The 24699-nt window shown below is 44.7% G+C and overlaps 1 protein-coding gene across 1 annotated transcript in view; it reads right to left on the bottom strand.

Moving 5' to 3' along the window:
- The window catches only part of VWF (von Willebrand factor), a 221916-nt gene that overhangs the window by 176476 nt on the left and 20741 nt on the right, over positions 1-24699 (bottom strand). Inside the window, exons 6-11 of the mRNA XM_033953476.1 lie at positions 23842-23966; positions 13466-13682; positions 12941-13063; positions 8313-8424; positions 5480-5526; positions 772-908 (exon numbers count right to left, since the gene is read on the bottom strand). Coding sequence (XP_033809367.1) covers positions 772-908; positions 5480-5526; positions 8313-8424; positions 12941-13063; positions 13466-13682; positions 23842-23966 — 761 coding nt within the window. The remainder of the gene's footprint in view (positions 1-771; positions 909-5479; positions 5527-8312; positions 8425-12940; positions 13064-13465; positions 13683-23841; positions 23967-24699) is intronic.

Here is a 24699-nt window from a genome sequence, read left to right as displayed (position 1 = left end):
TGTGTGTGTGTGTGGTATAATTAATTATTATTGTGTGTGTGTGTGTGTGTGTGCGTGGGCAGGTATAATTAATTATTATTGTGTGTGTGTGCGTTTGTGTGCATGTGCGTGTGTGTGTGTAGTGGGGTATAATTAATTGCAATTGCATGTGTGTGTGTGTGTGTGGTGGGGTATAATTAATTATTATTGTGTGTGTGTGCGTTTGTGTGTGCGTGTGTGGTATAATTAATTGCAATTGCATGTGTGTGTGTGTGTGCGTGGGCAGGTATAATTAATTATTATTGTGTGTGTGTGTGCGTGTGGTATAATTAATTATAATTTGTGCATGTGTATGTGATATAATTAATTACAATTTTGTATGTGTGTGCATGCGTGTGTTCTCTTATGTCTTTTTCCCATCCCTTCACTTTTTTGCATTATTATGGGGAAAGGGTTGGCGTTCACTCATCAACCTCTGAAGATTGGGGAAGAAATGCCACTTGAAACGTTTGTATTAAACTACTGTGAACTGTTATTCAATTTTTATTCTCCAGTTATGTAATTTTGTTGTAAATTGCTCAAAATAAGAGCACTTTCTAAGCAGTCATGATCATTCATTAGTCACATTGTATGTGACCTGTAAGTTGACGCATCCTATGATATAAGATACAACCATTCAGCCCAACGTCCTTCGTTCCACACTGCCACAGACTCCGTCTATGGATTTATCTTCATTTCCTCTCAGCCCCGCCCAAATGCAAAACAGTGTGAAATCCATGAGCTGGAAACTACCTGGACGGTTTCTATCACAACAGAAAAAGAGTTGTCCTGGGTGTCTTTCGCGAGTAAGTACTGGCAGATTCCGCTGAAGGTAAAATACTTGTTGTCAAAGCTTTTAAAATGGGATTGTCCAGTGATAATACATTCTCCTACACAAAAAAAAGAGAAAAATATGCAAGTAAGCCTCTTTCAACCTTCCAAGCTGCACTTTGATTTCTCAGCTATAGAAATCACACATCTCTTTCAAACATAAGGTTCTAACACAAAAGCACAAAATCAGCGTGGTTATAAACTCCAGATACAGGGCCGGCTTAACCAGTAGTCAGACTATGCAAGAAACCCAGCTTATGCCCCACATCACTCTCCATGTCTCCAGGCCCAGGATCAAGGTATCCATCAGCGGCATAGTTGGACTCAGTGGGCCCTAGGCAGGAAGACTGAGATATGCCCCTACCCCAGCATGCGTTCTCCCCCCATGGATCGGGCACCTCTCCCAACCCGTGCTCAGCTACATGCCCACCCGCTGGATCTTACACAGCTATAGCATAAGAAACAGAATTAAAGACTGCCATTCTGGCTAGCGGAACCTCTCCTCTGCCACGTTCCGCCCACAGGACGTTGCATCAGCATGGTGGGATGTGGCAGTGCTCTTACATCTCATTCATTTTATTCAGTATGTTTTAGTCATCTTTATATTCACTTTTTTAACATTGACATTTGTTCTTTTAATTGCTAATGGTTTATTTCCAAGTATATTTTGGTTCATTGGTTTAACATTTCCATAATATGTGCTTAAATCTTACACTGTATATTGTTTCTAGTGTTGTGCTTATTGATTATATAGTGTTTAGATATACTGATTGTTTTTTGCTTATTGATTATATATGTTTTTTCTAGTAATAATATATATTTATTCCTAGTGGCAATATACATTTTTTTGCTCTATTGATAACAATACATTGACTCCTATGGATAATATATTGATTGCTTTTTATTTACTTTATTTTCCATTTTTTTATTGATTATATATAATTTTCCTAGTAATAATATATTGATTTCTATTGATAATATATAGAATATCTATATTGTTTTGTTGTGATATCTAAACTATGGTTGGTTTTAAATTTATATGATATTTATATGATAAATTTATATGATATTGGTCATTATTCATTTTTATTTTTTATGTTTGGTTCATTAAAGAATATGTTGTTTTGCATTTATTTTTTAAAATTTTTATATGTAATTTGCTGTTTCTTCTTAATATTTTTGAATGTTTTTAATGTTTTTATTACTATATATTTTTATTTTATTATCATAGTGTTTATATGTTTCTATATGTGTTTATATGATTTTATACATCACCTATAGACTCCTGACGCAGGCCGTAGGGCCGAAACATGTACATGTCGGGTCGAGTATTTTTGGAAGAATAAAGAATAACCTGATTATCCAGATGAGTTGAAAGACACTTTTATTTGTTGCACCTTTTATTGGACAATTCCACTTGCTTTTACTATTCTGTTTCCTGTGGATTTGTTTCCCCTGTGTTTTGCGCGCAGAGCATAGGTCCTGCCAGCTGTGGCTGTGGAAGACCTTTAGGGTGATCGAGGGAGTAGGAACCTTATCGTGACCTCATCGTGCGGGCGGTGCCTACCATTGGCATTTTTCCAGGCTCCCTCAATGGTAGCTACACTCTGGTAGTCACAAGTAATGGCATATATCTCAGTGAGACTAGGTGAGGGAGATGTAGACAGCACCATAAAGAGATGAGGACACAGAGCAGACCAAGTACAGGCCAGAGGAAATATTGATGATTCAAACCAGCCTTAGTATTGGTGTGGTGCCCATAGCATGGAAGAAAGTAATTGTGCATGCATAACTGAATGATCCACATCAGGGTAGAGATACTGTTTTCAACTACAGGCCCATTGTTAATCTCCCTTTTGTTTCCAAACTTAAGGCACGTTGGGTATTAAATTACCTTGAGTCATTTGTAAGTGCTAACTCAGTTTTACATCATTATCAGACAGGATTTTGTCCTTCTTATAACACCAAAGTGGCTCTTTTAGGTCTCCTTACTACTTTTCAAGAGGCGTGGTGTGGAGGTAATTCATTCACGCTTTTGTCTTTAAATCTCTCAGTGGCCTTCAACCTAGTCAATCATAGCTTGATGTTGGATCAACTACTTCAGAAAGGTATTTCTGAGATGGTATTGATTTGACTTGCCTCATACTTAGAATCTTGGTCTAACAAGTAGTATGGAATGGTGAATATTCTGATCCATTCACTCCCCCCCCCCCCCCTTGTGAGGTACCTCATGGGTCTTTATTAGCCCCTATATTGTTTAATATCTTTTTGGGCCCCTTAGCAGATTTGATTCAATCGTTAGGGCTAATTTCATACATTTTGGCTGTTGATATTCAGATATTGGCAGTTTCTGATGGATCTCCGATAGATGTGGCCCATCAATTAGGTCCGCAGCTTGCCAAGATCATTGACTGGTTGGATCAAAATCATCTGAAGTTAAATTTGACAAAAATCTAGATTTATATTCATTTCAAGGAATGTTCAGAAGCCCCTTCCATCAACATTAGTCTTCTGTAATACCTGCCTCCCTGTGTGTTCCTCCCTTTGTATTTTGGGAGACATCTTTGACTCTGCTTTGTTATTTCAACTACATATTTCAGCAGTAATAACAAAAAAAATGTTTGGGGGGCTATGACAAATTAGGTCAATTAAGCATCTTATGGCTAAGGATACATTGTATCATTTCTAATGTAGACTATTGTCATTTTGAGTTTCAAGATATGCAAAGGCTTCAACTGGTACAAAACATTGGTGTGAAATTGCTAATGGATGGTCGTAAGTTTGTTCATGTACCGACTGGATTGCGGCCCTCGAGGACCGACGTTGGACAACCCTGGTCTAAATCTTTCTGATAAAGAGAATAAGACTGGACTAGGCTGAAGTACAGGAGGGCCTGGAGAAGCTGTTCTGTAATGCAGGGAAATATTCTCTCTCGAGTCAACACAACAAAACTTACTGTTCACTTACGTGATGTTTTCAAAAGTGCTGACAATATAAGGGCAGCGCATCAAAAAAAATGCAAGAGTAAGAAAAGCCGAATCAGCAGCAAATGTGAGCCAAAATCACACCGGCAATGAGTTAATGGACTGCGAGCCGAAGTACGGAAACTGAAGAAGTGGAGATCCTCAAACAAGGCCAAATTTAAGATTTCAGGGCCTTGTGGCCTGGAATCTGGAAAGCAGGTCTGGGGAGTGCAGGGCCAGAGTGCCCTGGAAATATCTTTTCGACGTGACCCCAGTGGCTGGTCCTATAAATAAGGGGGAACTTTAAACCGATACCATGGTTTTGTTGCTAGTCACCTGCCGCCCACCTTCCCTACCTATTTCCTATGTCCTGCTCTGACCTGAGCTTAGTTAGGGTTACCAGATGTCTGGATTTCCCCAGATGGCTTTTCAAACCCTGGCACTTTGTCCGGGTTTTGAAAAGCTTTCCTTCGGGTAGGAGGGCATCCACGCATGCGCAGATATCCTGCCCGACGAGAGAAGACAGCGGGGGGGGGGGGGAAATAGGGTGGGATTGAAGGCGTGATGGGGCAGAACCGCGGCATGATTGGGCAGGGATGGGTGGTTTCTATCCTGTGGGCAGGTCTAGGGGGTCTGGATTTTTCAGACGGAAAATCTGGTAACCCTAAGTTTAGTGTCGTTTTAAAAATGTTTTCCATGCAATAAAATGGCGCCAACTTCTTAGTCGGCCAAGGAAATGCCAAGTCTAATGTACGTAGGGAGAGGGGAGACATGATTGAGACATTTAAGTACATCACGGGACGTATCGAGGTGGAAGATGATATTTTCTTTCTCAAAGGACCCTCGACCACAAGAGGGCATCCGCTCAAACTCAGGGGCGGGAAATTTCATGGAGACACCAGGAAGTATTTCTTCACGGAAAGAGTGATTGATCATTGGAACGAGCTTCCAGTGCAGGTGATCGAGGCCAGCAGCGTGCCAGACTTTAAGAATAAATGGGATACCTATGTGGGATCCCTACGAGGGTTGAGTTAATGAATTGGGTCATTAGGGCATAGACTTAAGGGGGTGGGTCAGTAGAGTGGGCAGACTTGATGGGCTATAGCCCTTTTCTGCCGTCATCTTTCTATGTTTATATGCATAAGATGCACATGATCGGAGGGGATTCAGCAGGATTTATACTTGCAAGGAATATAGGTTGGGTTAGAATTTCACCATCTCAAACGGAATGGTATGACAGAGTCTCTCCCGAGCAGGATACGGCCTTAGGCAGGAGGTTACACTCCTTCAGATGCTTTTAACAGCACGAAACCAAACCAATGTTTCTGTACACGTGTACCTATCTTCCAGCTCCCAAAACGAAGAAGAAAGCACCAAGAGCGGAGCGAACCAGGAGAGACCCAAAAGCTTAATAATCCTGGAATCAGCAAAAATTATAGGCCTATATTTAAAATGATTTAACTGGCCAGGGGAGGCTCCTAGTCTTTTAAATCACCTGCTTGAGGCTTCCATATTTCTCAGTAAATGTTTGTGAAACTTGCAGTTTCTTGACATGCTTTTGGGAGTTCTATTTCCATTGTGGCAATGCATTAGGGAGCTCAGTATAAAAATATCGCCTTTTTTTTGTTTTTGTTTGGGTTTTCTGTTTCATGCTTTTTACAACATACCTGGGCAATCTTCATTGGAGCAAACCCATACGCCATGTCTGCAAATACTGTAAAAGACAAACAGAAACACTCAGATGTCAGGTGGGATGTAAGGTTCAAGGGGAGAGAAAAAATATAGTAATATAGTACATGACGGCAGATAAAGACCTGAACGGTCCATCCAGTCTGTTCATAAATTATACCCATTGAAAAATACATGATTATATTAATTTGTCTCTTCTGTGATATTTCTGGGTCTTAGACTGTAAAGTCCACCTGGTATTGTCCTAGGTCCAACTGCTAAAGTTGCCATCCAAGCTCACGCCAGCCTATCCCATTGATTGCAGGATATCTATCATGTTCCAAGTTAGTGGAGTTCCCATTGATGCCTTCCCTAGCCCATCTTACACCCAATCACCAGATATGGGACACAGACCGTGCAGGTCTGTCCAATACCGGAAAGGAGGCCACCACCAGCTTCTAGCAAGAATCCCAAGTGTTACAACCAATGTTAGAAGGTTGGGTGAAAAGGTAGGTTTTCAATCAGAATTTTGATTCAATTGTAAGATCAGGGACTGTCTCTTGAACGTTTCAATGCACAGTGCACAAAACAACAAAATCCAAACTGCAGCAAAAGGTCCCACAAAGGAAAAGAAGCAACAAGACAACAAAACGATTCTGGAACAGAAGATTGGACGTACCAGTTTGTATTTTAATAAGCATCCAAATAACGTAAAAACAATCCACAAAGGCTGTGTACAGTCACGAGTGACCCACAGGATAGAAAACAAATAATCTATACAATAAAAAATTACCCTTAGGGGTCTTATAGGGTCTTTGGCTGACACAGCACAGCTCACAAGACTCCAGTGTAGGCTGGCATTATTTTCAGGGTACAGCACTACATCCGTGCAATAGAAACAAATTGCTGTAAATATTCCGAGATTCACACTCACATTCCAGATATTAGGAAGATTTACAGTATACAATGACGCTTCAAAGAGTTCAAATTAGCACAGGCAGTCCCCAGGTTAAGAACGGGTTCCATTTTTAAACTGTTCTTAAGATGAATTTGTATTTAACTCAGATCCCAGTGTTCTTCCCACCTTCTCCACCTCCCTGATGCCCCTCTTGCATCCCTTTCCATCCATCCACTGTTCCCTCTCCACCACCACATCCAACATTACTCCCTCCCATCTCTCTTTTCCCCAGGCATCTCTACCTCACTCCTCTGCCATCACCATGTCCAATAATTTTCTCTCCTCTGACGTCAGAGGAAATGCTTCTGGCTCAGCCACGGGACGCGTGTAGGAGCCACCGCCTGTGGCTTTGTGCAGAGAAAGGACTGTTGCTGGAAGGAGGAGGGAGCTGGCCATAAGAAGGTAAATACCTGCCGGAGGGAGGCACAGACTTGGGGCACAGAATGGAGGGAGGGAAGGAGAGAGAGGGTTACTTTGGAACTCGGGAGGGAGGGAGGGAGAGGGGCAAGTTGTGACACCAAAAGCAGACCAAACAAAACAAAAAGTGTTATAAACCTTCTTTTTATTTCTTTTATTGTCTGGCAAAGTTACACGAGAAAATGGAGTAGATTCTGCGCCGTTCACGGAGGAGGGTGTTTATGAGCAACTTGAAAAACTGAAGGTGGACAAAGCGATGGGACCAGACGGGATCCATCCCAGGATACTAAGGGAGCACAGAGAGGTTCTGGCGAGTCCTATTAAAGACTTGTTCAACAAATCTCTGGAGACGGGAGTGATTCCTGGGGATTGGAGGAGAGCGGATGTGGTCCCTATTCATAAAAGTGGTCACAGGGATGAAGCAGGAAACTACAGGCCGGTGAGCCTCACTTCAGTTGTTGGAAAAATAATGGAAGTGTTGCTGAAAGAAAGGATAGTGTATTTCCTTGAATCTAATGGGTTACAGGATCCGAGGCAACATGGCTTTACAAAAGGTAAATCGTGCCAAACGAACCTGATTGAATTTTTTGATTGGGTGACCAGAGAGCTGGATCGAGGACATATGCTAGATGTAATTTACTTGGATTTCAGCAAAGCCTTTGATACAGTTCCTCATAGGAGGCTGTTGAACAAACTTGAAGGGCTGAAGTTAGGACCCAAAGTGGTGAACTGGGTCAGAAACTGGCTGTCGGACAGACGCCAGAGGGTGGTGGTTAATGGAAGTCGCTCGAAGGAAGGAAAGGTGACTAGTGGAGTCCCTCAGGGTTCGGTGCTGGAGGAGTACAGAGGAGGGCGACTAAACTGATAAAAGGTATGGAAAATTTCTCATACGCTGACAGGTTAAAGATGCTGGGGCTGTTCTCTCTGGAGAAGAGGAGACTTAGAGGGGACATGATAGAAACCTTCAAAATCCTAAAGGGCATAGAGAAAGTGAATAAGGACAGATTCTTCAAACTGTGGGGAGCCACAAGCACTAGGGGTCACTCGGAGAAATTGAAAGGGGACAGGTTTAGAACAAATGCTAGGAAGTTCTTTTTTTACCCAGAGGACACATGGAACAAGCTTCCGGAGGAGGTGGTAAGCCAGAACACTGTACAGGGGTTCAAGGAAGGTTTGGATAGGTTCCTGGAGGATAAGGGGATAGAGGGGTACAGATAGAACTTGAGGTAGGTTATAGAAGTGGTCAGAAACCACTTCATAGGTCGCGGACCTGATGGGCCACCGTGGGAGCGGACCGCTGGGCGGGATGGACCTCTGGTCTGACCCAGTGGAGGCAACTCTTAAGTTCTTATGTTCTAAATAGCATTGCTAGCCAAATATGGAGAAGGGTAATCGCTACAGCATAAAGAAAGATTTTGAATTATCGGTGGAGCTGGCTTTTTCAGGCTCAAGCTTACCATGTATTGCAGTCCCGTGAAAGAGGAGAACCTGGGGGGAAGTGCTTGCCGGCATGGATGCAAGAGCACTCCGAGGCATCTACACAGTGGGCTCCATCAAGAACTTTACCCTCTAAAGAAATGGAACAGCATGGACGAAGCATTAGGAACAACTCACAGAAACATCTGTAATAGAACATGGCATTCATTTAGGGAGATTTCTCTTCAAGCTAAGTAACCTGGTTGGTTTTTTTCTTACTTGTGTAGGGTGGTCAGTTTTGCTTTGGGTTTTTTGTTTTAAAAAAATTTTTTTGAATACCAGCTGCTTCAGCTAAATAAAACCCAAACATTGAGCGTTCGGCATTTCGCTTGTGCTGCTCGGCAGTGTGGCTTGATAAAATGGAGGGTAAGGCATTTTGCGATAGTTTCACTGTTTCTTCAGGGGGGGTGGCCTGAACAGAGAGTGAAAAACAAACAAAGAAAGGCAAGGGAGGTGTCTTAAGCAACCAATATAAAACCTTTATTATAAAAATGCCCCAACGAGGATCCAAATTTCGGCATCTACAGTGTCAAGTTTCCAAATTTAGTTAAAATTTTCTATCCCGCCCTAGGGAAAACATTTCAAGGTGGCTTACAATCTAAAACAAGTTTAAAATACACAATACAGTGTTCCCCCTGTGAATTCGCAGTTCACGGTTTCACTCATTTGCGGTATTCTCCAACCGCTTCTTCCTCTTCTACAGTCGGACTACACCAATCAATAGCTGGGTGTCAAAGCAGCTCCTGATTGGTGTAGCCTGTCTTTAGTACAGAAAGAGACGGTCGGCGCATATCGCGAGCGATTTCCTTCACTCGCCAGTGCTCCAGCTGCCCTCTCCTGCCTCTCCAGCTGCCCTTTCTTTTGTCTTTCAAGATCCTCCCAGTAATACCCATTAAATCTGAGAATAGGCTTCAGGGGACACCAAGAAATAGTATATATGCGTCTAGTCAATGCGGTGCTTGGAGCTGAAACCATCAGATGGCAAAACTTGGATCCTCATTGGGACATTTTTATAATAAAGATTTTATATTGGTTGCTTAAGACACCTCCCTTGCTTTTCTTTGTTCCTTGTTTGTTCATCTCTCACGAGGCAAGCAATCTCTGTTTACTCTGGACAAAGAGTGGGCATAGAGGTGCATGGAAAAAGAGGTAGCACATGCATAGTCAATGAGGGATATCCTGAAAACCTGACTGGCCAGGTGGTCCATGAGGACTGGGTTGGAAGCCACGCCCCTGAGACACTTACCACCAGCACCAGCGGTTGCCCCAAGGAGCCCAGCCCCAACACAAATTCTACAGGGATTTGACCTGAGATAATTCCAGCCATTTCCTGGCATGCTTTCAAGATTTGCCTGCTGCCCTCGCTGTCCTCTGGAGAGATTGTCGTTAATTGCAAATTTTAGGAGGAAATCAAATTTTTCCACTGCATTCAGAAGGAAGGTCAGGTTTAAATAGTTGACACGAGATAGCAAACCTTTGGCAAAATTACTGACTTCCTCTTATAAATCCTGGGGACTTTTTGGAGGGATTGGAGCCAATCAAAACACTTACTTCTGTTTTTCAGCATTTATTCATTACATCTTTACATAATTTCACATAACAGCATCAAGTCCAAAAAGGTCCGATTGCTTAATCACGTCCTCTGCCAGCTGAAAAAAAACTCTGAAGATTGACTATTTTGATGACATGGGATCCAATTGTTTTGTATTGGTCTTGTGGTCCTTGGCTGTGGGACTGAAATGTGTTTGGCAGGGCGAAGGCTGGGAATTTTTTCACACCTGAGGCCATTTCATGAGTCATAGGGGAGAGAAGAGGATTCTGGGATAGACCTGCACACGGGATAGTTCTTTGTCACAAATATAAGCATTTCTGGATATTATTAGAGTGAGATGGTATGGTGGCCGTGTTAATCCACGTTCCAAGGTAATATATAGAAATAAAGCAAAGGAAATAAGGTTTTTTGAACTAACTCAATGCATTTTATGATGAGCTTTCGAAGGTAACCCTTCTTCTTCAGACCTTCTTCTATATATTAACTTGGATATTTTGAGATACACTTCTCCCTCAGTATTCGCGGGGATTAGGGGCAGAGCTGGACCACGAAGTGTGAAAAATCACAAATAATTTTGTGCCGGCTCTGACCCACCCCCCGGACCTTACCTGGTGGTCTCCGCCTCTGATCGCCTCCTTCTCTGCGTGTTGCGTGTTTCCAGGGGCTAGTGTGGGTGCTTTGATCTCCTTTCCCCGCTCCGGGCCGGGCAGAGTGAAGATCGTTCCTCTCTGGGCTGGGCGGCCTGTGCCGGCCTTACCTGGTGGTCTAGCGGGGCTTTCGGGGCAGGAGCGATCGTCCTACGCTCCTGCCCCGTGCAGATCGCCAATAGGAAATGGTTGCCGTGAGCTCCCGTAGTCTCTCGAGACTACTACAGGAGCTCGTGGCAGCCATTTCCTATTGGCGATCTGCACGGGGCAGGAGCGTAGGACGATCGCTCCAGCTCCGAAAGTCCCGCAAGACCACCAGGTAAGGCCAGGATGCTGGGGGGAAGGCGGGAGTGAGGCGGAGAAGGTCCCAAACAAATCTTTTTTTCCCCCCCCAAAACCCCCCCCCCCCACAAATAACCGAATCCGCGGATGCTGAAACCGTGGATTCGGAGGGGGAAGTGTATAAATACGAGTACTAGCCTTTCCAACCCCAGCTTCAATGTGAAGTACATTCAGAGCTCTCTCAATCATTAGGCATAACTAGGCCGTCACCTAGGGCAGTGTTTCTTAAGTCGGTCTTGGAGTTACCCCTTGCCAGTCAGGTTTTCAAGATATCCACAATGAATATGCATGAAATAAATTTGCAAATAATGGAGACCATGTATGCAAATTAATTTTATGCAAATTCATTGTGGATATCTTGAAAACCTGACTGGCAAGGGGGTGCCCCAGGACCTAATTGAAAAGCACTGTTCTAGGGCAGCAACTTATAGGGGGGGGGGCAAAGAGAAGCTACCATCAAAGCCAAATAATACTGTATATACTTGAATATAAACCCATCCAAATATAAGCCAAGATAACATTTTTCCCCTTAAATAAGGGTGGGGGGATTTTTCTCCCCTGTCCCTCTTTCTCTCATGGTGACCAGCATTTCTCCCTCCCTTCTCTCCTGTTATGGTTGACACATTCTTTTCCCTCTCCTCCCCCCGGTACATCTCTCTCTCTTTCCCCCACCTAATTCCCAAAGCGATCAGCAATTCTCCTTACGCCAGGGTTACCATATGGCTCCAGAACAAGGAGGACAGATTGAGACATCCGGGTTTTACTTCTATTATCTCAATTCGTCCTCCTTTTTCTGGAGCCGTATGGTAACCCTAAGCCCAGTTGCTGACACAGAAGTAAGTGCAAACCAGGCTGGTCTGTGGTCGCTTGAGGACTGCCAATTCCCACCTCGTTTGCAGTTACTTCATTGTCACTATCAGCATCAGCGTCCATGCTTACCCGTAAAGGGGGATGTCAGTCACCATGGGGGCGGGGAAAGGCAGAGACATCCTGGTCACCATAGGGGGAGGGGGTAGAAACACAGGATATTGTGCCCTACTCAATTATATGACAAGATCCCAATTTTGAGGCTTTTTGTTTATGGCCGAATATATATGGTAAATTCTGAGGGCCAGACAAAGTCAAAGAACCATCAGCGCATACTGTAACCTAATCTAATCTAATGTAACATGAGCATTTTGATTACACATAACCACCTGCCCCAGAGGGCTTACGACTTAAGGGCCTCCTTTACTACTATGTGTTGGGAAATGGGAAATTGCAAGTTTGTACCTGAGACAGCAGAGGGGACGTAATCTGCACAAAGGCGGAGTGCCAAGCGGGAAGCAGCAGTGGGACAAGTAGAATCGAAATCGTGGCCACAGTTCAAACCACTGGGGCTCCCCCCTCCACCGACCTTACTCTCTGTCTCCTTGATGACTCCTGTGTAGGGATACCAGATGTCCCCGGGCATGGATTCCTTTTGAGGACATGTCTGGGGCTCCGGATGGCTTCTCAAAACCCGACACTTTGTCCGGGTTTTGAAATGCCTCCTCAAATTGCGTCACGGAGGGAGGAAGTCCGCGCCTGTGCGGATGTCACGTGCACGCCCGCCTGCGCAGACTAACTCCCTGCCCGACAAAAGCAGGCAGCGGGGGGGGGAGGGCGGGACTAGGGCATTACAGAGTGAGGATGGGTGGGCCTGGGGGGGCGGGTGTAGGGTGTCCGGATTTTCCGATTGGAAAGCCTGGCAACCCTACTCCTGTGGTTCTCCAACAGTATCAGATGGGATGGAACTTGGAAAAAAGGGAGGAAAGAAAGAGGTGAAGAGGGCAAAGGGAGACCAGAAATCCCTCCGAAAGAAAGAATAAATACTAAATACCCCAGAGCCTGTAACAGATAGCACAAGACATCTCGGTTTAGAAATGGCCCAAGGGAGTGAGAAGCGCCAGGAAGAAGCAAACACTCCATTGCCCTCAATACAGCCCAGTGCTACAGGTCATTCAAGATTAAGTGCGTGAAGATGAGAAATCCCAGTGACCGGTTTGAGTGGTGCCGCTTTCTGTAATTATTAGGCAGAAGAAATTACCAGGACAGCTGCAGCCATCCACACATCCCTCTTCGCAGACCTCGTTGATATTCAGGCTTTGGCAGGTTTTGGTGCAAGGGGACACACACTCTTTATACTCCATGCCAGCCGGGCACTGAGACTCTGAAGCAACAGCAAAAAAAAAATATATATATATATTAATCAGAGTCTACAAAGAAAGAAAAAGCATCAGTGTTTCCCAGCTCGTCATCCCTCTGATTTCTGATCTTCACCCCCTCACAACAGGCCTATTCAGACTCCTAACTGCAATTTGCATTTTCATATAATCTTACAGTCAAACAGATTTGCAGCCTGGCTTTGCTTCCTACGTGCACGGAATTGGCTCCAAAGCAAAGAGGAATCGCCGTTAGGTGAGAAAAGTTTCAAGGTGACCCACGGTCAGAACAAAACCTGAACTCGGAACTCAAACATTCTGCTGACTCAGGGTTCCTGGATTTTGACCAATCCCCTGCGGCTCCTCCTCCTTTCTGGTTCTGCTCGAAGAACGATGACCTGGAAACTTACTGCACATGCTCTCGGTGGACCAGCCGCTTACGACGACTCCGCGCTGAGCACATGTCCTCACATACTCTAGCAAAACCTGGCAGTAGCAGGTCCTCTCCTGGGCACATTTGCACATGTCATCCTCACAGAGGGCTATGAAGGGTTCAGGGTCCACTTGATGGTGGCACTTCAGAAAGGCTGAAGAGGATTTCAGTAGCTGGCACCTGTCCATGATGTCCTGATGAAATAAAAAGTGAGAATGTCACCTAAATATGCTATAAGGGCCATCACAGTCTTTTTTACGAAATTGCGATAGCAGTTTCTAGCATGGGGAGCTGCGCTGAATGGCCCGTGCTACTTCTGACGCTCAGAGGAACTCAATGACCGTCAGGAGCATCGCGGGCCATTCAGTGTGGCTCCAAGTGTTAGAAACTGCTATCGCAGTTTCGTAAATGGAGGCCTAAGTGTATTTGATTATGCATGTAATCCGCGTGGGCATTAAGCGATGAAGAATTTTACATAAATCAATCGATCAGTGATGGGATCTGAAGTGAGCTGTTGGAAAGACTGCATAACAAACCAACAACTATCTTTTTTTTTTTAATTCTTATTTACAGGCAGTCCCTGTTTTATGAACATCCAACTTACGTCAGACTCTTACTTACGAACAGGGGTCCTGTTCTACCTTTGGTATCCCAATGCGCCCCTCTCCCTACCTCCCTCCCTACTTCCTTCCATTCTGTGCCTCCGGCGGGTGTTTACCTTCTGGCCAGTTCCCTCCTCCTTCCTGCTGCAATCATTTCTCTGCATAAAGCCACGGGCAACGTCTCCTATGCATGTCCCACGGCTCAGCTGGAAGCCTTCCCTCTGATGTTAGAGGAAGGCACAGAATGGAGGGAGGGAGGGGGGCGCATTGGGACTTGGGAGGGAGGGAGAGGAGTCTGATGGGACTCGAGAGGGAGGGAGCACAAACTTCGGACAAATGATGGAAGGAAGGAGGGAGGGGGCATGAACTTGGAACACAGAATGGAGGGAAGGAGGGAGAGGAGTAGGAGCCATAGGATGGAAGAATGGAGGGAGTGAGGGAAAGAGATGCTGAGGTGAGGGAGGGAATAGAAAGGGAGAATTGGGTGTTTGAGATGATGCCATACCATTTAGTTCTAGGCGGTTCACATTCTAGAGCATAGGGAGGGAGAGAGAAATATTGGACATGGTGGTGGGAGAAGAGTCGAGGTACAGACGCATGGGGAAGAGAGAGATGAGAGGGAGTAATGTTGGATGTGGTGGTGGAGAGGGAACAGTGGGATGGATGGAAAAGGATGCAAGAGGAGCCTCCAGGAGATGGAGAAGGTGGGAAGAATACTAGGATCCAAGTTACATACAAACTCAACTTAAGGACGGTTTAATAAATGGAACCTGTTCTTAACCTGGGGACTGCCTGCATTTACTTAAAAGTGTTATAATGCACACAATCTATAGTTCTAGGTAACTTGTAATAAAAATATAAATATTGAAAAGCAAAAACAAAGCCAATGCAAAATAATATCCAGGTTACAAAAATCCATCCTCTTCATCTTCAAATGATCAGAAAGCATTCTCTAGCCTCCCTGGGACACTGCTGGGTTTTATGGTTTCGGTGACACATTTAGGAAGCATAGATTTTTGCAGGTCAGCTGAGCTGGGAGAGCTTTTTATGACTTGTACTGGAATCTGAATACCCTGGACAGTATTGTCATAAACATGAAGGCTCAGGAAATAATTCCTTCATCTTAGCCATGTCTGGCTTCCTCCGATACACAGCACTGCCAACAAGGAAGGGAGAAAGGAAATGGCGGCCAAGGTAATAGAAAGAAATAGAACAAAACAAAGTAATACCTTTTTTATTGGACTAGTTCAATGAATTTTATGATGAGCTTTGGAAGGTCATCCCTCTTCTTCAGATCAGAAAAAAAGCAGATGTTGACAAATATCAGTATATCTAAGGAAAACAGGAAAGCATTTTGGGGATAGGAAGAGGGAGGGGTGGGCAGGAGATAAGAGAAATGGCAGAGCTGATTTAAATGTCTTTGCAATGGGAAAGGAAGCCCAGATCTCCGTTAAGTCCTTTCTGGAAGGTGTCAAAATACCTTATCATTTTGATTTCAAAGGTTTTATGTTCTAGAAATCTAAAACCTGGAGGAAAAACCTTCACGGCTGACACATTTCAGAAGCCCCCACGCGACCCTCCCTTCAGCGGATTGTTCTCCCTCATCTCACGGCAGTTCTTCCAGGGCTTCCATTCAAACTTCTTCTATGGTGCCAGAATGTACATCGCTCTCTCCCAAATAGAAACAGTCCACCCTCCCCACCTCCAATTCTTCCCCACATTATCACCAGTGCACCAGTATCTGCTCCTTTAACCTTCTGCAAGGCTGAGCAACAGCACCCCCTCCCCCTTAAATATAACACAACACAAGAAAAAAAAACAAAAAACAAAACCCACAGCTTATTGTCTCAACTTCAACTTTTAATAAGCAGAATAAGCAAGACTTCTATGATGCTGCCCTTGGAGCATTATGGTTGGCATCTGCCCTAGCTATACCCAGTGTTATTTAAAGCTCTAGGTCAAAGTACTGAAGTATAGGTAAATGCATATTTGGATCCTTAAGTAAAAGTAAAAAGTGTCATGAAACACAAATTTAAAAATTGACTCAAGTAAAAGTAAAGAAGTAACACACACACTGCGATAAGAACTCTATGAGCGTCGGGAGGAACGCGGAGCATTTAGCGCTGCTCCCTGCACTAATAACCGCTATCGCGGTTTACTAAAAGGGGTGGAGGGTACATGCCTAAATACTTTTTGACTAAAAAGTAAAAGTACTGCAATTATGTCTGTTCATCAAGAATCGCTAAGCAAACAAGTCCTCAGTAAAAAGCGAACACCAAAAAACAAGAAAGAAACTGGAGATGGGAATGTACAAGGACAGGAATCTTTATTTTTAAAAAAACAAAGCACACCATATAATTTTGTAATCCTTTAAAAATGACTCTCATATACATGGAATGCGGATCCTACACGGTCCGTGTTTCGGAGAAACACTCCTTCCTCAGGGGTCCGAGATGTCCAATGTGATGTGGAAAACAATGTAGCAATGCGGCCATCAAAATTTTCAAGTCCGATGCGGAAAAATCTCCTTCCGAGCTGACGCACTAAGTGAATCCGGCTGCCGAAAGTGAAAGACTTGCCACCAGCTTCATCTCCGCTTTTAAGTGACCCAACAACACAGGCAACTCCACGGCTCTTATAGGGTATATTCACTGAACAGCAAAATTTAAGATGGAACGATCCACCGTCTGCTTGACGAGGTTTGCAATAGCAAAATTCTGTTCCTGCTTTAGCTCTTTCATTGGTTTACCGAGAAACTGTCCTTTACATCTGCCTTTCACTTTTATGCTTTGCTTTTAACTGCCCATAAAGCTTAGGGCTCCTTGTACGAAGCCGCGTTAGCGGTTTAACTCACGTAATGGCGTGCTACATTGAGCTGGCGTTAGTTCTAGCCATGTAGCGCGGGTTTAGCTTGCGCTATGTAAAAGGAGCTCTTAGTGTTATGAAACTGTTTGAATGCGGAGAGGTGCATCTGAGGATCGAAATTAGCATTCAGTGGGCTTGATCAGGGCAGGATTAATTCGTCGAGGGCCCCTAGGCACACTAGTACACTGGGCCCCCCTGCCCCGCCCCACCATGCGCCCAGGCGGAAACAAGCTGCGTCAGAGGAAAGCTTTGGGTAAGCAGCACCGTTGCTTGCTTGTCTTACTTTCCGTCGATGGGGGGGGGGCCGCGTTGCCGATCGATGCTGGAGGGGCCCATCGACGTTTGGAAAAAAACAATGTTGATGCCCTCCTTCATCGGGCCCCCCTGACCATTTTGGGCCCTAGGCACGTGCCTACTTGGCCTATTGGTTAATCCTGCCCTGGGCTTGATTCTAAGACGGATCTGGCTGATACTGTGTTGCTTTTAACTGCAAGCTTCAAATGTATCTAGGTAAAAGTAGTAAAAATTGGCAAAATTATTACTTCAGTAACAGGAAAAGTTACAAATGTTATCCTGTACTTCTTTACAAGTAAAAGTAACAGAAGTAGAGTAATTAGTTACATTTTACTGAGGCTTGCCAGCCGATTTAGCGCCTATTATATTCTATGGATGCGTTAGCATTTAGCGCATGCTAAATCATCTGGCGTGCCTTAGTAAAACAGGGGGCTAGTTGCTGTACAACACTGGCTGTACCAGCCTCAGGGCCAGATTCTCAAAACGTTAACGCTGTTGCTAAACCGTTTCCCGACGGTTTAGCCTGCATGCATTTTAGCGGCGGATTATCAAAACGGCTTATCGCGGTCTTTGGTGAGCTTTCTAGCAGTCTCCGAGACGGCCGTGCCAGTGGACTCTTCAATACTGAAATGAGCACTCCGGTGGATTCTTTCAAATCGCTGATCCAAGAGCGGCGTTAGCGTTTGGCGACAAAAAATCAGCGACTGGTCCGGGGGTGCTGCTACAGTGCCAGCACTGTTAAAAGGGCATCTTGTGGCCTAGGTTTTGACAGTGGCTCATGGGAAAAAAAATTACATGATTCCCATCTAATAAGACCTTTACCCGCGCATGTGCTGTTGAAACAGTGTGACCCCGGTCGCCGTAATGTCTGCCTCCTTGGCTGTGTTCTATTTGCGGCGCATGCGGCGGCTTCCGATGGCTTGTGGTGTGTGCAGCGATTTCAACAGTGGTAAGAAGGGTGTCGTGCGGTGGCGGTTTGTCTCCTGTTAGTTGGCGCCTACTGATGGCTGGCCTACTACAGGACAGGGGGAGCAGGGAAGGGGTGCTGCTGGACGGGGGGGAAGGGAAAAGGGCTACTGCAGGACAGGGAGAAAAGGCAAGGGGTGGGTTCACAGGGAAGGGGAGGGAAATGCTGCTGCTGCTGCACAGGGAAGTGGGGGGGGGAGAGGGAAAGGGGGTAAGGGAGCAATCTTGGTTTGCTTTGGGGGGGGGCGGAGACAGAAGAGGGTCATGGAGAGAGACATAAAGACAGGCAGGCAGCACACGAGAACAAAAGACAGATACCCAGAAAGACAGCGAGCAGGGAGAGAAACAGAAAGAAAGAAGAACAGACAGACAGGGGGACAGAGAGAGAGAGAGAGAGAGAGTCAGACAGAAGCACTAGAGAATGACACGGAGAAAAAATCTGTCCCCGTCACCGCCCCGTCACCGGCCCACCATCCTCTGCACCGCCCCGTCACCGCCGATCCCTTCACCGCCCCGTCACTGTCACCGCCATCCCTTTCACCGCCCCGTCACCGCCACTGCCATCCCATTCACCGCCCCGTCCCCGTCCCCGCTGCATCCATATAAGCCTTTTTCCTTTCACTCCCTCCTTCCAATTTGAGCCGGGAACACTAGCGATCGCACGGTCCCCGCGGCCACTACCTGCCTGCCCGGTCGATCCTGGTGTTTGGCCGGCTCTCTCCCTTCTCCTCACCTTGGTTTGTGGGTTTTCTTTTTCGGCAACCTGCGCGCTTTCCCAGGGAGCCGCACACGCGCGGCTGCTCAGTGTTCGATCTTCTGCTCTGCTGCAACTTCCTGTTTCCGGTTGCGTCAGAGCAGAAGATCGAGGCTGAGCAGCGGCGGGTGTGCGCGGCTCTCTGGTAGCGTGCGGGTCGCCGAGGAGGAGGATCTGCGGACTGGGGTGAGGAGAGGGGAGAGAGCTGGCTGGACACTGGAATCGATTGGGCGGGCGGGTGTGAGCTGCGGGGACCGCGCGATCCTTCATGCCTCACTGCGGGGGACAAGACCATTCACCGCCCCGCGGGCGGTGAATGGCCTTGTCCCCGTCGCCGCAGCGACTGCTAGTTTTCTTCCCCGTTTTCGGCGGGTGACCCGCGGCTAAAATGCGGTGGCCGCGGGTAAACCGCCACCGTGTCATTCTCTAAGAAGCACGTTTCTTGAGCGCATGTATGATACCTGTGTCATGTGTTTCTGGCTGTGGTTCATGGTAAAATTTTATATTAAAAACAAATGACAAGATTTACCTGAATTATAGTAGTTTTGGGGAGAGAAAGGCATATTTTATGCTTGTTAAAAGCCGACGCTGCTTCCTACAAAACCTGCTTTTATATTGACTGACTGAAAAAGTTTGAAGGAAGATGACGATCGCTGTTCTATTTCCACACAGAAACCAACTGCTACAGCCACGCGTGTCGCGCGCATATGACTTCAGCATATATTATGCTCAAACAAGGCATGCGCTTATTGCATTGCGTTGCTTCACGCCTCTTTCCTTGTGCATTCTGTGCATCTGACGATCATTGTCACCAGTGGCTCAACGCATGTAAATTTAGCGAATCTTCGCTACTGTCCACCGTCCTCATTTGCATGGGCAATTTTGTGAGAACGCCTCACATTTTTGAAATCACTACAAGAACGCCTGCGACTGCGCCCCTTCAGTTTTTAGCGCAGATTTTTAAGAAGCCGGCCCTCAGTGCCCCCCCGCTGTGCAGGATGAAGAATGCGGCAGGGCAAACCCTCTGCTTCAGGCCATTGATCCTCCTAAAACATACGAGGGGGGGGGGCTCTGTTATATTCAAAGAACTTCTGTTCCTAACTTTGAGAGTTACGCTACTAAATCGGCCTTTGAAAATTTACTAGGGCTGAGCGCCTAAGGGCTCCTTTTACAAAGCCACGCTAGGGCCTAAACACGCGGAAAAGCGCACGCAAGCCACTACCGCCTCCTATTGAGCAGGCGGTAGATTTCCGGCTAGCGTGCGCTAATCCGGTGCGTGCATTAAAACCACTAGCGCAGCTTTGTAAAAGGAGCCCTAAGTGTATACTCAGAATTGCACCGAACCCCCAAATCATAAAACCTGGATGGCGACAGGAGTATATTTAGGGTGGAAAAAATTAGGAACTTAGCAGTGATTTTCAGTACCAGACTCGTAAATTAGGCAAATAAAAGGAAGGCATAAATTTATAAGCATCATTTTTTAAGCTCATAAATGAAGATGGATTTTCAACTGAAACTTAAGCTCCTATATTTGACTGAAAATAGGGCACACACGGTTTATTTAGGAGCTCAACGTTTTTAACCATCAGAGATTTGGAATTTTTCAATTAAGAACATATGAATAGCCCCACTGGGTCAGACCAATGGTCCATCAAGCCCTGTAGATCATTCTCACGGTGGCCAATCCAGGTCCCTAGTACCTGGCCAAAACCCAAAGAGTAGCAACATTCCAAATGGAATTCCAAGGAATAGCACATGATTCTGGAATCTCAAAGAGTAACAAGAGTCAAGAATCCCAAAGAGTAGCAACATTCCATATAGAATCCCAAGGAATAGCAAGATTCCGTAATCCCAAAGAGTAACAAGATTCCGGAATCCCAAAGAGTAGCAACATTCCATACAGAATCCCAAGGAATAGCAAGATTCGGGAATCCCAGAGAGTAACAAGATTCTGAAATCCCAAAGAGTAGCAACATTCCATACAGAATCCCAAGGAATAGCAAGATTCCGGAATCCCAGAGAGTAACAAGATTCTGGAATCCCAAAGAGTAGCAACAAAAAGAAATCCAACCAGATCTGCAGAATAAACAGCAAAGCAGGAGAACAAACAAAAACTGCAGACAATGTACACGATGCAGGCAAAAATTTATTATCCCAAAATAAAATGCAGTAATATAAAAACCTTATTACCAACCAAGGGACCCAACACGGTCCATGTTTCGGACAAAACACCTTCATCAGGGGTCCATGGTAAATAAGGTATAAAGTATACCGCAAAAAATGAAGATAACAACAATTGCCTGTATATTAAATCTGCCGAAAGTGCTGCCAAAAATGAAGTCACTTTTTCTTTTGAGTGACTTCGTTTTTGGCAGCACTTTCGGCAGATTTAATATACAGGCAATTGTTGTTATCTTCATTTTTTGCGGTATACTTTATACCTTATTTACCATGGACCCCTGATGAAGGTGTTTTGTCCGAAACACGGACCGTGTTGGATCCCAAAGAGTAGCAACATTCCATACAGAATCCCAAGGAATAGAAAGATTCCAGAATCCCAAAGAGTAACAAGAGTCAAGAATTCCAAAGAGTAGTAACATTCCATACAGAAACCCAAGGAATAGCAAGATTCGAGAATCCCAGAGAGTAACAAGATTCCGGAATCCCAAAGAGTAACAAGATTCCGGAATCCCAAAGAATAACAACATTCCATACAGAATCCCAAGGAATAGCAAGATTCCAGAATCCCAAAGAGTAACAAGAATCGAGAATCTCAAAGAGTAGAAACTTTCCATGCTACTGATCCAGGGCAAGAAGTGGCTTCTGCCATGTCTGAATAACAGACTATGGACTTTTCCTCCAGGAACTTGTCCAAACCTTTCTTAAAACCAGCTACGCTATCCACTCTTACCACAACCTCTGGCAATGCGTTAACTATTCTCCGAGTGAAAAAAAAATATTTCCTCCTATTGGTTTTAAAAGTATTTCCCTGTAACTTCATCGAGTGTCCCCTAGTCTTTGTAATTTTTGACGGAGTGAAAAATCGATCCACTTGTACCCATTCTACTCCACTTCAATCATATCTCCCCTCAGCCGTCTCTTTTCCAAGCTGAAGAGCCCTAACCATTTTAATCTTTTATCATACGAGAGGAGTGCCATCCCCTTTACCATCTTGGTCGCTCACTTTTTCAGCTGTGGCTGTAACTTTTGGGGTAGCTGAGAACACCGGCCCTGAGATAGTCAATATGAAAGGAAACCACCCTGCAGTAAAAGGAATGCAAATTTCCTGTCTGGGATGCTGGGACTTGCAGACAGATCCTGTTGGATTTTCAATGCCTCACAGGCCTCTAAGGCCACAAACAAAACAGACATCGCATTCAGGTCGCAGTGCACTTCTAGTAAGTGGGTGATGGAAAGCCTGGAAGAACTGTTAATTTCTTCAGAATAGGAAAAAAATAAATAAATTAAATGAATGCTATTGTTTTGTGTCAGGCCAGCTGATCGCATTGAGCCAGTGGAACTGAGGGAAAGAGAAGGCTGCTGCATTCCACCCACCACAGCTGGCACACAATGGGCACCATTTATAGAGGGAAAAGTCAGGAGGGTTCGCTAGGCACTCCCAAAGACTTCTATTAATAACATTGTATATTCTCATCTTTAGTCTTCATAGAGAAGAAATTAATCCAATGTTAGGGTCAGAGAATTCACTCCACAAGCAACTTCCATGCATAATGAGTGATCTGTTGCAATTAAGCTCTTTTCCAGCCCTCACGGTACTCTCTGCTCACACGAACGCTCTAATTTCAGCTCATGCGTACATGCTACAAAACACAACCACTCAACAGTGGACATCTGCAGATTTTTCTTATTCTTAGTATATTATTTATATAATATTAATAATAATAATATAATAATAATTTTATTCTTATATACCGCCATGCCCATCTAGTTCTCAAATTTTTTTTTTTCTTCTTTTTTTCTTCTCTTCATACCTTCCCTATGTACTAACCCAACCTGCTTATTTTTTTTATTTTTTTTTTTATAAATTGTATTTTTTTTCTTTTTTTCCCCTTTCCTATTGTTTCATGTGGATTGTTTACCCCAGTTTGTTTTTATTTTTTAATTTAAAGTAGTTAATTTCAATTACAATGTATTTGTGATTTTAGAAATTTTATTTTATTTCTTTGTAAAACGCTTTGTATTCTGAAAAGCGTTTAATCAAATAACATAATAAACTTGAAACTTGAAACTTCTAGGCGGTTCACAACAATTACATTAGGATCCGCATTGACATGCCGATTTACAAACAATGTATTGGATTTATAACACCTTCAGCTGAGCATGGCTGAAGAAGCGGAAGTGGGAAGGAGAGAAGGAGGAAAGCGATCAATAGAGGGGGGGGGGCAGGAGAGAAGGAAAAAAGGAAACAACTTTAGCCGAACTTGGCTGATGAAGAAGGAGGAGGGTAGGGGAGCTGGAAGACAGCTATCAATAGAGGGGGGGGAAGGGTCGAGCATGAGGCCAGGTAATTCCGGAGAGGAGGCGTTAAGGGGCTTGTTTGTTGAATAGATAAGTTTTGAGTGTTTTTCTGAAGTCGAGGTAAGTGGGCGCTTCTAGAATCATTTATATCCTATGTGGTTTACATATTTCCCGGTGGGCTCACAATCTATCTAATGTACCTGGGACAATGGAGGGATTAAGTGACTTGTCCAGAGTCACAAGGAGCAGCGAGGGATTTGAACCCACAACCTCAGGGTGCTAAGGCTCTTGCTCTGCACCACACAGAATAGTTTTAAGAGAACCTACCATGGGAGACAGGGATCTGGAAAACCCTCATTTGTTTTTCTATTTTAACCTGTATTGAGCTCCTACCTTGTCTGCCATCTCAGATGAGATGTTGCAGGTTTTGCTGGGAGGTGACACTCTCTTACATTTTTCATCCCCTCCGTGTAAAGCCCAAGAATTAGCAAAATCGTAGCTATTTAGGACCGGGATATCTGCAAAACGAGACAAAAGAGAAAGACGATGCTGAATTCCAGAGAACAGCGATAAACTGATGAAACCTAAGTGATTAATCAGTGAATGCCACTGTTTCTGCTCTCGCTGCAGCTACTACGACACAGAAGTTGGATCAAATTTATCACTTAGGTAGGGTTACCAGATTATCCGTCTGGAAGACCCAGACCCCTGCCCAGTCCCACCCATCCCTGCCCTGTCATGCCCCAGTTCCACCCCCTGCTGCCTGCTCTCGTCGGGCAGGACATCCGCGCATGCATGGATATGACACGTCACACGTGCATGTGATGTCATTGTAAAGAAAACCAAAAAAACTCTGTGGAGTGACGATGTTCCTAAATGGACTTTTTAAAGTCCATTTAGGAACATCGTCACTCCACAGAGTTTTTTTGGTTTTCTCTGGATTTTCTTCTTTGTGGATATTTCGGGGTCAATTCCTTTTGTTTTTTTGTTTTTTTTGTGATGTCATTGTGGCACATCCGCAGATGCCCGAAGGAAAGCTTTTCAAAACCTGGACAAAGTGTCGGGTTTTGAAAAGCCGTCCGGGGAAATCCAGATGTCTGGTAACCCTACACTTAGGTGATATCATATTCATACACCAAATGATTCTTATACCCCTGATGCAGCCCCTGGAGGGGGTAAAACATGGCCCTGTCGGGCTGCCGTTGATTTTAAGTGTAGTTCCTTAATAAATATCTGTTTAAAGAACTCTTC

Source organism: Geotrypetes seraphini, chromosome 7, assembly GCF_902459505.1.
Source record: "Geotrypetes seraphini chromosome 7, aGeoSer1.1, whole genome shotgun sequence".
Classification (NCBI taxonomy): domain Eukaryota; kingdom Metazoa; phylum Chordata; class Amphibia; order Gymnophiona; family Dermophiidae; genus Geotrypetes; species Geotrypetes seraphini.
The sequence above is the reverse complement of the archived record's forward strand: the minus strand, read 5'-3'. Positions and strand labels throughout refer to the sequence as shown.